General features: G+C 36.0%; 1 protein-coding gene and 1 pseudogene across 1 annotated transcript in view; one reads left to right on the top strand and one right to left on the bottom strand.

Annotated features, from left to right (window-relative positions):
* Positions 1-17645, bottom strand: part of LOC105383557 (sodium/hydrogen exchanger 10) — a 76155-nt gene that overhangs the window by 5044 nt on the left and 53466 nt on the right. Inside the window, 11 exon segments of the mRNA XM_048628131.1 lie at positions 244-317; positions 1220-1247; positions 1786-1856; positions 1983-2130; positions 7071-7218; positions 7603-7706; positions 8989-9133; positions 9960-10078; positions 13030-13205; positions 17199-17310; positions 17500-17603. Of these exon segments, the coding sequence (XP_048484088.1) occupies positions 244-317; positions 1220-1247; positions 1786-1856; positions 1983-2130; positions 7071-7218; positions 7603-7706; positions 8989-9133; positions 9960-10078; positions 13030-13205; positions 17199-17310; positions 17500-17603 (1229 nt within the window).
* LOC125490077 lies at positions 13888-15514 on the top strand (annotated as a pseudogene).

Genomic DNA, 17645 nt, shown 5'->3' with positions numbered 1-17645 from the left:
GGCTATGAATTTAAGTAGTGTATTTATGTTTCACCCACAGACCTGTATTTGAATAGACAACGCTTAGAAACCAAGCGTGCCATTATTTTTATACCTACTGTCACGTCAGTCACTTCACTTGAACGATTTAGTTTAGGAACGTCCCTAATGACACTGCGCTAAAGGAAGATAATTTCACTCCCTTTTTACACGCGAAGTACATGCACTTGCGTTGTCTACTCAAATACAGGTCTGTGGTTTCACCTCTTGTTCAGAATCCCCAAACTGCAAGGTAGAAGCAGGAGCGGTTGCTGCTCGCCCGCCTTGTCCTGCAATTCCTGTAATCAATGTGTCAAGCCATTTAAATATACGAAAACTAATCATATCATCGTACCAGCCGTTAGCTATTGTGATAATGTACAAAAATTAAAAAAATTACTTCGCCTTTCCAGTTCTACGTTGCATTGCAATATTTTGTACAAAAAGGTTACTATTGTTGGTTTAATTGCAATATAATGAGGCATTTACCACTTTACATATGAATGATCCATTGGCTCAGCCCTATATACTTTCGGTCTTATTCATAAAAAATCCTTAAAGTAGGTTTACTGAGCTCAATAGCTACGGAACACTTTAAGCCTATTTGAGGTTTCTTAAAAATGTCTATTCATAATCGTTCCGTAAACCTTCAATAACTATAGTGATGCTAATAGATTTCACAGACCAAACATTTTGACATTTACCCTATTAAGTTGCCGGTCTGACGAAACCATAAACAAAAATAGCGAAAACTTTCATTCATTTATCAATTTCTATTATCTATGTTAGCCACGGCGCGGCACTTAAAAAAGTTTACGTTGGCTTAAAGGCGCAGTGGCCAAGCCAAAACCCACATAAAAAATAATTAAATTTTTAGGTTACCATGGCAACTTATTTTCAGCAAATATTAACTCCCAACAAATGTCAAATCGTCAATAAAGCAGAACAGCTGTTGACCGGCCGCCATGTTTTTGTACAATAGGAGGTTTACGGAAGGTGTATAGTAGGGTCCAGCCAACTTTAGCATATCAAGGTTTTACGAATCAGTTGGAGAGTTCTTTAGCGCTATTGATCGTTTATGAATAAAGTTTTTTTGACATTTGCTTATAGCAGGCCTATAGGTCTCCCGTAACTTTTTATGAATAAGACCGTTAGAATAAACAAGCGAAAAACTAATACCTATAAATATATTATAACATACTGTGAACACTCGATTCCAGTTTTTCAGGCTGAAACAAAACATTGAGTAAGCATGAGCTTCAGCATCTCACTACCGTGAGAGGAATAGCTTCTAAAATAGGTCTTATTTTAGTAATAAAACAGCTAGGTCTGGACTAGGGTTGCCACCCGTACTTTAAAATTGAGTATAAATATTATTTCTGGGTAATTGTACTCTATACTTTATGGAATATGGAAAATAAAGTAGGTACGCGAAAATACTTAATTCCACATAGTTTATTATATTTAAAAACCAATATAGAATTTAACCATTTTGTGCATATAATTGTAAACATAAAACTGCAGACACATAATATAAATATGGATGGCATTTAAGGTGAAAATTCATTATTAAACAGCTTATTAAATAAGTTAATAAATAGTGATGAAGGCTTTTAGATCTACTGCAAAAAATGGCAGCAGATATTTAGTAAGGGAAATTAAGGTTTTTAAAATTTGTGAAAATAGTGTCATTTCTGTTATCCATTCCTGCCACTTCAGCTCTCAAGGAGGGTTTTTTCTTAAAATCTGAATCTTAATGTCAATTACCATATCAATTTGACTTGGTTTGTAGAAACTCGAATTCATTTCCTTTTCACTCATTGCTTGTCCTAGTGTTGCTGAGAACAAAGGGTACAAGAAAATTATCATAATGGATGAATAAAAAAATGCAACTCTTGTCACGTGCTCTATTAATTTTTAGGTTTAAATCTCACACTTGACCTATGGTTATGTCATAAGCTTACATTTGAGAAGTGACTCTCTGTAATTAACTCTCCTCGGGCCTGCTCGACGCCTCTTCTGTCTATTGCGTCTGTTGTTTGTCGCCCTGGATTCAGTAGACATCTGACGGAGCACCTTATGGTAAAGACAGCGGGAAGATGCATTCGACACCTGACAACAACAGTTTCAAAAATAACGATATACTAAAGTAGATTATTTTTAAATATTGCGAAAAATTATTCTACTGAAATAGTAACAGCAAATAAAACGTTATCTCGTGCAGTTTCCAATGAATTAGCTCCACAACTGTTAGCAAGTTGCTATACTTCCTATCTTGTACTGCAGACCATGAAAGCAAGTCCCGGAAGTGTTGGATATGTCGCAGGCATCTTCTGGTTGAATCTTATTTTTTATTGAATCACTAGCTTATTCATTGTATGACGCTATTCAATTGAATGACTAGGCCGAACGATGATTGAACAAGCGTCACTAAACGACCAACTAGTTAGCGGATTGTAACATAGCCGTTTGAACAGCGTGGACTTGAAATCAGTCAGGTGATTCAAATGTAGTTCAATGTTTTCCCACTGCGGCGAAAGTAGTCACCAAAACAAACATTGCGTCAAAAAGCTGGCACTAAAAACAACTATATTGATAGTTTTTACAAATAAATTAGCTTTAAAGTGCGTTATTTGTGGTAAAATAGTGTGACAGCATGGTAAATCCATGATCCAAATCCACTATTATTACGCCGCCGCGAAATACTTTTAAAGAAAAAATTGAGGCGAAACAATACATTCATAGGAGTCAATTGTTTTATACTTTGTCATCAATTAGTAAAAACTTGTTTTTAATTGGCTTTCAACTGTAAAACTTTTAGCTGTAAGTTTTAGGTACATAAAATAAAATAAAATGAAACTGGCTAATTATGAACAACAAATCAAGACGTTGATTACGAGGGCTACACCGAAAAGATCGGGAATAGAATACTTAGGAATAAATTAGAGTGAAACCTTTTTGGTGTATCAAATGTAGTGTTTTTTCAAACATAATTCCATTTTCGAATTTTAAAAAAAGTAAAAAATAAAAGTGAGTATTGACCATTTGAATTTGACAAGTCGGTGTAAAAAATGGAGCTTACGCGGGAACATTTCCGTGCAATAATTTTTCACAACTTTCGTCGAGGTTTATCTCAAGAAGAATGTCTCGCCGAGCTTGTTTCTATTTATAAACTTGAAGCACCAAGTAAAACGACTATACAGGGTGGCCCAAAGAGTGACGTCCAAAGGAAAATTCTTGATTCCTTAGGTCAAGGGGTAGCCAAATCACCCCCATGTATGTTCAGCAATTTTTAGTAGTTTAGGAGTTATGATTTTTTTAACTAATTTTCTACGAAAATCGACCTCAGTGGATCAATTATGTTTTATTATTTTTTTGGATAACTTTTTTAAATTATTTTTTTATTTTTGTGTCATCCTCTTAAGTTGTTCTTTTAACCATAAAAGTTTCAGCTTCCTAGCTGTAATGTAAGTTAGTTATTTTTATGTCGAAAGTTCAAATTATATCATCGAGCTAGACTGCTCTGAATTTTCTACTTGAAATTAAAAATTGAAATAGATATTCTCATGGTCCCTTATTAATTTTAAAAAATCCGCAAGGTTCCAATATAAAATAAAAATAAAAATAAACTATTGCTTAATGGGGTATTATTTGCAGAAAACAGCCTTCAAAGGTACTTGGGTGGAAATTACCTCATTAGTAAATTGTTTCAGAAAGTTGAAAGATTCCTGTTATGTCATTACTAAGGACTAATTCAGTTAGAAAAAGTATCAATTTAAAGGGAAAATAAAATTATTTACTATTTTTTTTATTTAAGTTACATTTTTGAATGTAAATTCTTAGTAAAATGTTTAAGTCTGAGTTGTAAGATTTATGAGATAATTGTATTATTAATACTAAGTAAATAAACTCAAATAATTATTTTACACATATACTCACAATAAATTTTTAAAATGGCGACCTCCCACAGCAATACACAACCTACATCTACGCAAGAAATTTTCTTTAAGTCGCCTATACGCTTCTCTGTTTCATTCAGATGTCACTTTTTGACAGATATCACATTTTTGAGAAAAGTTACTTTTTTGACATGTTTAACTTTTTGACAGATGTCATATTTTTTTACATTTGTCACTTTTTTGACTTAAAGAAAGTTTCTTGCGTTGGTGTAGGTAGTGTATTGCTGTGGGAGGTCGCCATTTTGAAAATTTATTGTGAGTAAATTTGTAAAAGAATTATTTGAGTTTATTTATTTATTATTACATTGGGACTAACATAACACTCTGGCGAAAAGTGGGTGCAGCAATGTACCTCTGCCTACCCCGCAAGGGAGTACATTAGTACAAGGCGTGAGTGCGTGTTTTTTTTTTTTGTTTTTCTTTATTTATTATTAATAATACAATTATCTCATAAATCTTACAACTCAGACATAAACATTTTACTAAGAATTTAAATTCAAAAATGTAACTTAAATAAAAAATAATAGTAAATAATTTTATTTTCCCTTTAATTTGATACATTTTCTAACTGAATTAGTCCTTAGTAATGACATAACAGGAATCTTTCAACTTTCTGAAACAATTGACTAATGAGGTAATTTCCACCCAAGTACCTTTGAAGGCTGTTTTCTGCAAATAATACCCCATTAAGCAATAGTTTATTTTTATTTTTATGTTATTATAGAACCTTGCGGAGTTTTTAAAATTAATAAGGGACCATGAGAATATCTAGTTCAATTTTTAATTTCAAGTTGAAAATTCAGAGCAGTCTAGCTCGATGATATAATTTGAACTTTCGATATAAAAATAACTAACTTACATTACAGCTAGGAAGCTGAGACTTTTATGGTTAAAAGAACAACTTAAGAGGATGACACAAAAATAAAAAATAATTTAAAAAAGTTATCCAAAAAAATAATAAAACATAATTAATGCACTGAGGTCGATTTTCGTAGAAAATTAGGAAAAAAAATCATAACTCCTAAACTACTAAAAATTGCTGAACATACATGGGGGTGATTTGGCTACCCCTTGACCTAAGGAATCAAACATTTTCCTTTGGACGTCACTCTTTGGGCCACCCTGTATATCGTTGGTATTCTGAGTTTCGCCGTGGACGTTCCTCTCTTACCACAGTCCCTTCTACTGGTCGGCCAAAAACAGCGGTAACACAAGATAACATCGATGCTGTACGCCAGTTAATAAAAGAAGATAGACATGTGACATACGAGCAGATTCGGGCTTCTCTCAGCATTGGTATGACAGCCATTCAAACCATTTTACATGAAGAACTGGGTGTCAAGAAGTTAGTTTCGCGCTGGGTGCCCCACCGTTTGACCGAGGAACAAAAGTCGGCTCGTGTTAATTGGTGTCGATCTGCTCTGCAACGGTTCAATGGAGGCAGTTCAAATGCTGTCTACAATATCGTCTCTGGTGATGAATCGTGGATTTATTCATATGAGCCCGAAAGAAAACATCAATCGGCAGTTTGGGTCTTCGAAGGTGAGGTCAAGCCAACAAAAGTTATTCGCTCACGCAGCGTGTCGAAAAAAATGGTCGCTTTGTATCGAAAACTGGCCATGTGGCTACGATTCCATTACAAGAACAAAGGACGGTTACTGCTGATTGGTACACAACAGTTTGTTTGCCGGAAGTCGTAAGAGAACTTCGTAAAACTAACCCGAATCGTCGTATAATCCTTCACCACGATAATGCAAGCTCTCATACCGCTCGCAAAACAAGAACGTTTTTAAATATGGAAAACGTGGAGTTGATGGACCATCCTCCGTATAGCCCTGATCTGAGCCCCAATGATTATTTTACATTCCCAAGAATTAAAGATATGCTACGTGGTCAACGGTTTAGCGGCCCAGAAGAGGCGGTCGAAGCTTACAAATCAGCTGTTTTGACAGTATCCACTTCAGACTGGAATTACTGTTTCAATGATTGGTTTAATCGAATGAAAAAGTGCATTGAATGTCACGGAGACTACTTTGAAAAACAATAAAAGTAAATAATATTATGATATCTTTGTACTTTTTTCTATTCCCGATCATTTCGGTATCGCCCTCGTATTGTTCAGTTGAGATAAGAGCTTTGTAACATAGTGTTTTTGTTGACTCTTTTCTGGTCATGTTCACCCTAACCAAATATTACAAAGTCGGCTATATCCCATTCAACCATTTTGAATTCCATTCTGAATGACGTTTAGTCAAGACGTCGAACGTTACATTCAACGACATGACCAGTTTTCCTTTAGTCATTCAATTCAATAGTGTCATTCAATGAACTAGCTAGTAATTCAATCTGCTACAACTGCGAAAACTTGAATATGTAATCAAGGATGGCTAGGTGAGATGAGAGGAAAAAGCTTGTTCAAAGCCATGTTAACATTAACAATGTTGTTACGTCCCAGCTACACCTATCCCTCACGGGCCTCCAGTTAACCACATTACATTGAGATATGTAGCAAGCATATGTATTTATTTAATAACTTAAAACCTATCAAGTGAAAAGTTTGAACAACTCTGAACTAGAGTTGAATTAAATAACGAGAATCCAAAAAACTAAAAGTACCACTATTAATAAAACAGGTTCAAATGTGTTATGTGTGTGTAAGCTGATTGTTATCTTGTATTAGGGTATGAGGGGACTGACGTGTTTTCTATAGAAAACAAAGTCCCTAAATAAAAATAGATTTAAAAAAATAATTAAAAAAAATATGTGTCATTAATTAATGCTAAATTATTGAAGATACAAGAGAAAGAAGATAAGTGTTACACACACAGCAAACTTAATTCCGAGGCCCACATACCATAAGGGCCCGTTCACACCAGATCGGTCGACGATTCGTCCAAAAACAAAAATCTTCCAGGTGTGAACTATGTCATCACTGTCGAGTCATACTATGTCATATTTTATATAGACTATGAATACTATGATGGAGGCCACAGCTCATAAGTATACTAAATAGTAAATAGAGCATAGTATTGGACACTGGCCGCCAAAGTCTATGGTTTGTCACTATCATATTACAATATGGATTATTTATACCAATTCACACTGGGCGTCGTCGACTTCGTCCTCCATGATGTCTAGTTCATCGCTGCCCTTGGCTGGTACGATTAGTAGCTTAGTTTCCGGGCACGCGTTCGAAACCGACAATTTAGATGATTTTGGAAACGCCAGTCGATGTACTGTCCTGAATTGAGTAGAAACATTTTATTAAAAGCTTTTGTGTTGTGGTAAACGTATTGGATACATTCTATCGTCCTGTGGGAGTCTTATAAGCACTAAATCCATACGGTAACTTGACATTGATTGTAACTAAACTTACTTCGTTTCTGTATTATGTATAGTATAGGATATTATTATAATAGTGGATATGATAGGATATAACAACCTTCCTGATGAATCAAACTCTGAAATCTTTCAGTTCAGCAATGAAATTTGTTCAGCAAGAGCACTAATAAAATAATAAAATAATGAAAATGAGTTTATAAATCATACTCTTACATGTAGATTGTAATGTCATCTCAGCGACTTCAATAACGCACAAAATAAATTAAACAAGTGGATTTAAAACCTTGGTATATAACACGGCGCTTGAAAGATTTCCCTCGAAGCCATATCCTGACAGATTCCATCAATCAGGACAATATCTTCCATTAATTCATTTACAACGAAAACCTAGAAATTGTCATGAAATTAAATTTGGATTAACTGATATCATTACATCAACATAAATTTGTTTATGGCATTGTCGGGTATATACTATTGCAATTGTTAAGTACTCTGATAAGTCACTATCCGTCACTATTGAGGCCGGTCGGAGAGCAATTCGGAAAATCCAGTCCATCTTTCTGCACCCCTTATCTCATAAACCTACTGAAATGCACTCTATTTGGCACTTCCAGGCGATCGTGGACTATTACAGGGCTGATAATGAAATAGCTGCTGCTCTCACTGTGGTGGATCTTAATGATCTGACAAACCCTAACTCTTCATGGCTCATTGTCTTGAAGAAAGCTCTGGAGTACCAGGGCTTCGATCCTATAGTGATCATCAAGGCCATGTTAGCAGCCAAGAAGTCGTATGATGACTCAAGGAGAGAGTTAGTGCAATGGGACCTGTCCAACATGAATGGCGGCCTAGCAGCATCGGCCGGGACTACAGCTGGCAACAAGTACTCCAACCAAGAGTGCTTCGTTAAAGATGTGCAGTTCTTGGTGACGGTCTACCTGACTAGGAACAACCATTTTTCTAAAATCAACAAGAAGTCACGTGCTGGCATATCAGACATACTTGCCACGCTGCAGACCAAGTATGGCATCGATGATGAAGTGCATGAGTCTGGGACGCCACTAAGCTCTATAGCCATCACCCTACCCAGGATTACTGGTTGTTTCCCCACTGTCGCCTGCCCAATGTTCCATGAGGGGATCGATAAGCTGGCATTCGGATCTCTGCCCCACACCTCTGGATCCAGGGAACTCTCTCGCGCTGTGGTGTGTTCCTTATTGCCTTCTTGCACTCCGAAAGAACTAGTGAAGAAGGTAGGGGGTAATATCCACCCATTGATGGTGTATGTCGCAGTAAACAATGATTGCTCTGTATGAAGTCGAGTCAAACTTTAGAATATTTTTATTATACTATTCGTCGACGCGGACTTTTAGATCCCTACATTGTATAAATAAATTCTGACAGCGCTGATCACCATCCCCAGGCCCGGAAACCATTTTCAAAAGGACATGGCTGTCGGTAGTGATCATCAGCTCGGGGCGGTCTATTTAATTGCTTTTTCCAATTTCCATTTCTTAGTTACCATTTTTGAAATTGTCTGACTAAATTGTGTGATAACCGATGCAATTAATAAAATAGTTTTTTTTTGTCCAAACCAAACTAAGAGATCCCGTATAATGCGGAAGCACTGAATCAAGCCTTATTTTGTTATAAAATTTTGTTTAAATACCTTGAACGCTTTAAGGCACGGAACGCAAGCATGCTCCATTCTGAGACTCAACCGTTCTCTGGACCATCCGTGATACGCGGGCACAGTGGGTAACACTAACATTCCAAATTTGATCCCTATTTCTCTCCACATAGAGGATTCTAATCTGCAAGTTTATTAATAGATCAGTTATACAATTATAATATATCAACTAAAGTAAAGTACGCAGGAGAAGAGAAACACCTTTTGAAAGGGTGTGCATGGAATTCGCTAACATAGAACGAAGTCGTCTGCAGATGGAGCAAAAAAGGGAGAAAATGCACCACGAGAGGGAAATGCAGCGACTGCATTTGGAGTCTGAAAGGATTAAAGTGCAAGAAAAAAACAAGGTACTTCTTATTATTTTGCTGCAGGTTAATATAAATATTTTAGATGTTGTAGCAGTGTAATTTTTCTGGTTTTTATTATACAGGGTGTTCCAAAAAGGGTATAATAACCCGAAACGTGCATGTGCAGCATGTTATATCTAAACCCGAAAATTAAATCAGAATTTAAAATTAAAATTCGCGAAAAAAATATCTAATTACCTACCTATATAAAAATCAAACTGTGATAATGTTTAACAAACTACAATATATTAACTAAACTGACTTACAGCACTAACTTAAGCACTTTGACACTTATCATCAACCCTTTCTACAAGGTCGTACGCTCGGTTATCGTTCAAATTCTATCGCCACACAGCGATGTCGAATGTCAAAGTTGGAAGTTGGCTACTCTTTCTATTGCATGACGTTGTAGAAAGTTTGACGTTTCGTTTAACGCTTTTGCCTATGATTATTTTTTCGTTTTCGCTAGTTTCGTAAACAAATATGTCAAATACATTTTTTTTGCTATAGCCGTCTCGTATTGCTCTATTGGCGTGACGATCGACTGTTGAACCGTCCAGAATTTGTCAATTTAGTATCTAATATAAATATTTCTAAACCTACCCCAAAATAGGATGTGGCGCCAGGTTGAATGCCTCTTTAATAATAGCCATGGTTATGTAATAAGCTTGACTAGCTGCCTCGCATCGCACGGTGTAGTTATAAGGGCGGTTGGTTAAAGCCTGTAACGATTTTAAGGACAAAGTAGACAGTTTTTAGTTTGACCTAATAGGGAATATGCATATATTTTTTTTATATTCTTATTCAATTTACATCACTTTAATATAGCAAAAAAAATTCAAACCCAAAATAAGTTCTTTAAGGTATTTTAAATAAAGTTAAAAATTAGCAACCAATACGACCACTGTAAACACCCGTCATGATGGCGTGCTAAGTGTGACGTCACACTCTTGTTTCACGGCTTAGAATAATGACTCTCGCTAGTCGCGCCTACGCTCAGTTCTATGGGCATAGATTATGTTGAGATTGACATATACTAGCGTTTTACGTCACTTCCGCCCTAAGAAAATTCGTGACGTTTCTAAAGTTTGAACTTACCGCAGTTTTTTTCTACTTTTCAACAATTAATTACTTGCTGAAAAATAAATTATAATCAAAAATATTGATGGAAGCATAATTTTGAAATAACAAAGTTTATTAAAAAAATATTTGACCTTTATTTCAATCAAATGCACATTCCCTATTGTAGATGGGCATCCAGTGTGGGAAATCCTTTAATGTTGAAACATACATAGTGTTGCAGAATGGGTATGTATACTAAAAGGGAGTTGCTGTATAGGGGGTCATCCTAACCAAATTTAATTCTAGGACTTGGAAATTCGCGAAAAATACATTTCTTAGCAAAAATTATATTGCGTTTTGTTTGTTGTTTACGATGACCTTACGAGTCACCCCCTTTCGGCTTAGTATACCACTTCTGCAATAACTGTATAATTATTCGTAGAGCGCTAGACTAGACCCACTATCTACAGTGTGTGGTTTTTCGGACCCGACAAACTTTAAGGGTGGATTCTACAAGTAATTTCATCGTGAAAACATCCCCATATGTGAGGTCAAATCTCAATATTCTAGAAATAACCTCCATTTTAAAGTTTTAGATACGTAGTTATTTCTTCTTCATAAAAAATCATGTCTCGAGATTTACGGACATTACTTAAATAAAATGATTTTATCCGCAAATAGTCATTTCTATAAAATAAAAATATCCACAACTGCTAAAAAGGTATATAAAATAGGTTAAAAGCACCTAATCTAATTTTTTGACGCACAGAAACATCAAAAATCTACTTTTACTTGAATTACTTTGAAAATAGCTCCCCTTTGATGATAATATATGTTTATGTATTTTTTTGAAGTATTTGAAATAAGCTAAACAATGATACCAAACCGTATCTCTACGTCGAGGCAGTCAAGAATGATTGAAATTTCAAAACACACCTGAGATATAGTGAGCATCATCAGACACATACACTGTCTAAAGTGTTTTGAAACAAAGACGGCGCAATCTAATATAGAAGAAACAATTAACACATCCAAGCTCTGCTCATTTGCACTTTATACAACCTCATCCTTTTCATTGACTCAGCTCAGTGAGAACCTGATAATTCAAGATGAGTGACGATCCTGGAGTCTTTAGGACAACATTCACCAGCAGTAGCACCGGCTCCCATTACGAATCAGAGGCCTTGACACAGTCTCTCCAAACCATAATCAATTCTTTTAAAGAGCACACAACTGAGCTGCTAGGCCTGGTCGCTTATTCAGGGTTTGATGTGTTAAAGTTCCGCGCTACACTCGTCAATGAAAAGCATGTCACCAACGAAGAGTTGGTGTTTTGTGTAATGATCTTCATGGTCAGAGGAAACAACGTTGTCCGCATCCTTGAGTCGACAAAAGATGAAGAAGTCAAGAACCTACTGACTAGCTTACGTAGGAAACTGGACATAAAGAACTCGGCAGCAGGAAAGACAACTCACGTCACTCTTTCCAGGATTGCGATTGCTTTCCCAGAGATAACTGCCTTACTGCTGGATGCCGCGCCGGAAATGCCCGGTGCCATACCCCTGGAGTACATCAGGAAGCTAACAGGCTATCCTGAGTACCCAGCAGTGGCACGCCAATCTTCCCTAGCATGCTTCTTGCCACAGAGGATGCCTGATTCTGAAGCTATGCTGGCCGTGTTTTTCTTGCCAAATCTGATGTTGTCGGAGACGATTAATAGGGGCAAGAAGGATTGGAAGGCCCTGAATGAGAATGAGAAGGCAGAGACAACTCATGTATATCAGTTGAATGCTTGGAACTCTACCCTCTTCTCAGAGGAAGAGAGGATCACCTGGAGCATCAAGCTAGGGATTCTGGTGTCATCTTCGAGGAGCCATCCCGAGTTCACCAGTGTCTGGAAGGAGGCCAGGAAGGTGTCCGAGAGAATTCTGCTCGACAAACATTCCTTCTCGTTTACTAGAGTCTAAGAAATGATCAAAATTACAGCTAGATTCTAAACCTAAGATCACACTGTGCCTTACTATGCTATTGATAAGTTCCTACTATATATAGTCAATTTGACCATTACTGTGTATTCATAATCAATTAACAAATTATTAATATTCTCATACAAATATACAAATGTATTCTATAAGTAGTGTTGTCTTGATGTAGCTTAAGAATCTACTCATTAATGTTAGTGTTTAAGAATATATCTGTTTTAAACTAGAGTATAAGAATTTGTGATAACATAACTTGAGTACAACTAGTGAACCTAGTCTGGATCAAGTCTGTTTGGTGCTAATTGTATTCGGATATTGTCCTGTTCCTATAGATTATTATTCACATGTACTCAACTTTATTGATACTTTAGATTAGTGGTTTCTTTAGATACGACCTTTATTAGGATAAGTTTAGCTGTAAGTCACTCATTTAATCTTAATCAATTAGGATCTGATAGTTAAGAAATATGGAGCCTGTAAGAATCTAGCTCCAACTAATAAACGCATTTATCCATAGTTTGTAAGGTATCACTCTTCATAACGATTCCATCTCATCTTCATCCTTTCCATCATCTTCACTCTCATCTTCATCTTCATCCTCATCAAAAAAGACTGACTCAGGTACAAACCCCAATAACACCAACGGCATTGCCAGAAACAATATATTCTTGGCTAGGCTCGCTGTATTTCAAATCGGTGAAGAATTCATAGTTGGGTATCACTCCGTCCATACTATCTTCAGGAGGCAGGTATGTAGCTTCTAGAAGACCCGAGACCAGAACGAAGAGACCTTTCGGTTCATCACCTGCAGAAATTTAGGTTCAAACTTTATTCCAGCAAAAAAATATATAGAAGATTGTTACAAAAAGTAAAGTAGTAAAGTAAGATATAATTTATGTGTAATCAAGAAAATGGCAGTCTCAGCTTAATTTATAATATTAAATTTACCAACATATTAAAATAGGAATTTACTTATAATAAGTTATAATTAAAAGATAAATAATTCAGCAAACATGCTTCGTCCGTTTAAAAAGTTAAAATAGCCCGCCCCAGGACGCACCCGACCCAAAGGTTCCCATGACGCTGGCAGCATTGCCACGCTGCACTGCGAGGGAGATCCTCTGCATCAAGTACGCCCCAGAGCGATTGTCATGGCCTCGATCCCTAAGACGACGCCCTAACTCTTTTATGAAATATGATTCCTGGAAAGAAATATTTATTCATTTCCAGCCCACATTTGAAGATTTAAGTGGTGATGAGAAAAACAAGTTTGCTAAGTTACAGATATTTAATTATTAACTTTTTACTTATGCATAGTTGTTTTGATAGGAGAGGCGACCTTCGTTAGATACAAAATATTGTGCAAATCTGTTGCGAACTTCATTAGCCGCCAAACTTCCGCGAACTGCATTCGTGATAGGTAACTGGATTAGTTCCGATTCTGAATCAAGGGTGGACTCATTTTCACTCGCATTGTGAAACTGAAAGTTTTCCTGCTTATGTATAAAATTTTGCAAAACACAACATGTTTTCACAATATCAACTGCCAAATCGATGGACACATTCATTGGCCGGTGAAAAATTCGCCATTTATTGGATAAAATGCCAAACGCACATTCAACAAATCTTCGCGCTCTTGTGAGTCTGTAGTTAAATGTACGTTTTAATTGATCAAACTGATGACCACCAAATGGACGAAGAAAGTGATAATGCAAAGCAAAGGCTTCGTCCGCAACGAACACATATGGCAAATCGTAGTCAATTCCAGGCAAACGTGTTGCATCGGGTAGATTTAATCCGTTGTTTGTTAATTTTTTCCAAAATGGGGTCTCTTTAAACACACTGGAATCACACTCCTTTCCGTAGGCGCCAACGTCAACAAATATAAAGTTGTAATCGCTATCTACTACTGCCATCAAAACTATAGAAAAAAAATGTTTATAATTTAAAAACATCGAGCCACTATTAATTGGCTTAATAAGTCTGATGTGTTTTCCATCGATCGCTCCTAAGCACAGCGGGGAGTTGGAAGATTCTTGAAATTAGCTTGTAATGTGTAGCCAGTCTTCTTTAGATGGCATTTTCATATATTCTTTATACAGTTCTAACCAAATGTAGTGGCATACTTCACGTACGATGCAACTTATATAAACGTACCTGAAATATAAAACAAAACGGTTCAGGTTCAAATACTAAAACCCCATTTTAGGTCGGGGTCGATTCAGTTTAGGTCGGGGGTTTTTATAAATTTTGAATTTAATAATTATTATTTATTTATTTTCAGGGCAAATGGTGATGAAGAAGTGGACCAATATGAAAGATAGCTGGATAAAATATGACAAAAAAATTAATGAATGTAAGTCTGGTTCTTCAGCAAAAAAAATAAGAAAATATATGTTCTATGAAGAAATGATGTTCCTAAAAAAAAATGTTGAGCATCGCAAGACCGATTCTAACATGACTGAACATGTTCATGATTCTAGCCTTAGTAATGAAAATTTTGATAGTGCAGTCCCGAATCAATCAAGCTCGGGATACACTGAACGGAGTGAGACGCAAAGGGCAAAAAAAAAAGAAAAAATGAACTAAGTGAAGTTGACATTAGGTTTATGAAGTTTATGGATTCAGCAGAACGAGATGAGAAAAAGAAAAGCCGTAGTATGAACTTTTTTATGGGAATCGCTGATACAGTTGACAAGTTCAGTGATGAAAATATGATAGACTTTCAGTTTCAAGTAATTTCAATAATTAAAAATATTCAACAAAGACAGTGTACTCAGTATATACCTACATCAAGAAACCAATGGGATCAAGGCCATCAAGGATATTTAAGTGGTACAGCATCCTCAAATGCGCAATCGTCAACATATGGATATTCTACAGCTGCTAGATCGGGCTATGGAATAAGTCGTCCACAGACGTCTTCTCATGATTTTGGACACGGTTCTGGTTTAGAGCCAATCCACTACCGACCCGAATCACAATTATCTGTACAGTGTAAATGCGGAAAGTATCTCGGCAGATTCTCAAGTTTCTATTGAAGACGAATTTGATTTTAGTACCGCAATTGAGTAGCATTTTCGGCGTAGTGTATTTTTTGATTTACTTGTTCTTAAATTAATTTAATTAATAATTATTAAAATTCAATTACATGTAATAATTTTGTTTGTGTGCAATAAACAATTTTAAACTAAAATATGTCATTTAATTTTGTACCTACTTACCTCAGAGTTACAGCCAATCTTTCTGCGGGCGATATACTCTCTCGCATAAAAGTATCTTGATGTTTTAGTTCCTGGGATAATTTTTGGAGCAAGTTGTCGAATGTAGTTTTCTGCATTCTAAAATAATTGTAAAACTTGTCTTCATCTTCTCTCAATTGATTCTTGACAAGTGTATGAAACGCGCCATATTCCTCCCTTTTTTCTAAAATCGGATGTATCCAAAACCTTACTTCCCTTTTTTTTCTATTTTCTTTTTCCTATATATGTAATAAGCAACTATAATCTTTTTTTTCGTAAGAAAATTCATGACGCAGCACGTCCTACACAGCCCGAGTAAAAAGCGCTACTAGCCAGTACTTACCAATGTCTCGCGCGGTGATTTTGCCGTATCATGTACAAGCTAACACGTTTTTTTAACCGTACGGCTTACACACCGTACGTTTGAACAACCGTGTAATGGAAAAGAGGCCTGAGGCCTTAGGTCAATCCCTTTGAAAAATATGACGACAATAACTTCAAGAAAAAGTATAGATTTAGCAAAGCTTTCGCTACAAAAATACTGGACTTAATCAAAGAAGATCTGCAAAGTGATACCCGCACCGCGGTAGTACAATAGAACCAGCTATTCAGCTTGGCTGTGCTTTGCGTTATTGGGCTCGTCATCAGGTAAGTTTGTTTATCGTTTATCCAAATGCCATAGGTACCTTTTACTTGACACTAGATAGCTATAGCCATTATCCAAGCTGAGAATTATGCTCTAGACATAGTCTGATGGACCACATATCAGCTTCAAATTGCAGTTCTGATGCAGTTGACAACTGCAATATAGATACCTAACTGCAAACAACTGCACACCGACTGCATCTTACTACCTATGCATTTGGTTTGTAGTTTCAGACCTCATTATAGCTGCACCTGAACTGAAATTTGCAGTAGAAAGATGGACAGCATTTCAACTACAATGCCTCAGATTAGCATAGGGTACCTATCTAATTATCTACAACCTGATTAGAATAACATGCACACATATTGATATACAATTTAATTCTTCTTGCAGATTCAAGATGACAGTGGGGATATGCATGGAATTTCCCAGCTAAGTGTGAGCAAAATTGCCAAAAACGTTGCTACAGCATTGGCCATCAAAGCTCATACATTTGTTAATATGCCCTGTACCCTACAAGAGCAAGAAGAAACAATGAGAGAATATAGAACACTAAGCAATTTTCCAACAGTAATAGGAGCAATCGATTGCACTCATATAAAGATCAAAAGAGTCGGTGGAGACATGAGTGAGGCCTATGTGAACAGAAAAGGCTATTTATTACTCCTTTTAATAAGATTTCTAATAAGATTATTGCTATACACTATCTGATATGCAAGCAGATATACTTACTTACTTAGGAAATCCGTCATCCTTTATTAGGTATAACCATAGAATAACAAGAACAGTAGTATTAGTACTCGTTATTCTATGGTATACGTTATAACGTTCACTGTGCATAACAATCGTAAGATACAATTTCGTAAAGTATAACGTATATAATTTTAGATAGCAATAAGGGAATAAATACCTCGAGATATGAGTACGTCATTGGTGTTGTAATTGATAATTTCAGAATTTTCGATGAAATAATCGGCGATCCTTTCATTTCCTTGAAGCCAGGATACATTACGTAATTGTACCTGAAACAGGTTTTATTTATTTACAAAGATTAAGACTATTTTGAACAGCGAACGCATCTCAAACATATTTTATGTAAGTCCTTTAAAAATAGTAGCGATTCTGAATGAACAAATTTTAATGATTGTTTATTTCAAATGAAAATAACATTTCAAAATCGCTTAATTCAAACATAACTTAGCCATATTTACTTCAGGAGACGATGGTGCCACCAGGCTTCCCTTATGGCGACATTGTTGTACTTTCTCCTGTATTGCGTTTACAAGCAATCGGTATTCGACTTCGTCAAGAAACCCTACAAAACATTAAGATCGATTAACAAGCCTGGTTACCGTTA

Source organism: Plutella xylostella, chromosome 20 (genome assembly GCF_932276165.1).
Source record: "Plutella xylostella chromosome 20, ilPluXylo3.1, whole genome shotgun sequence".
NCBI lineage: Eukaryota > Metazoa > Arthropoda > Insecta > Lepidoptera > Plutellidae > Plutella > Plutella xylostella.
Note: the sequence above shows the minus strand (reverse complement) of the source record. Positions and strands in the feature narration are given on the sequence as shown.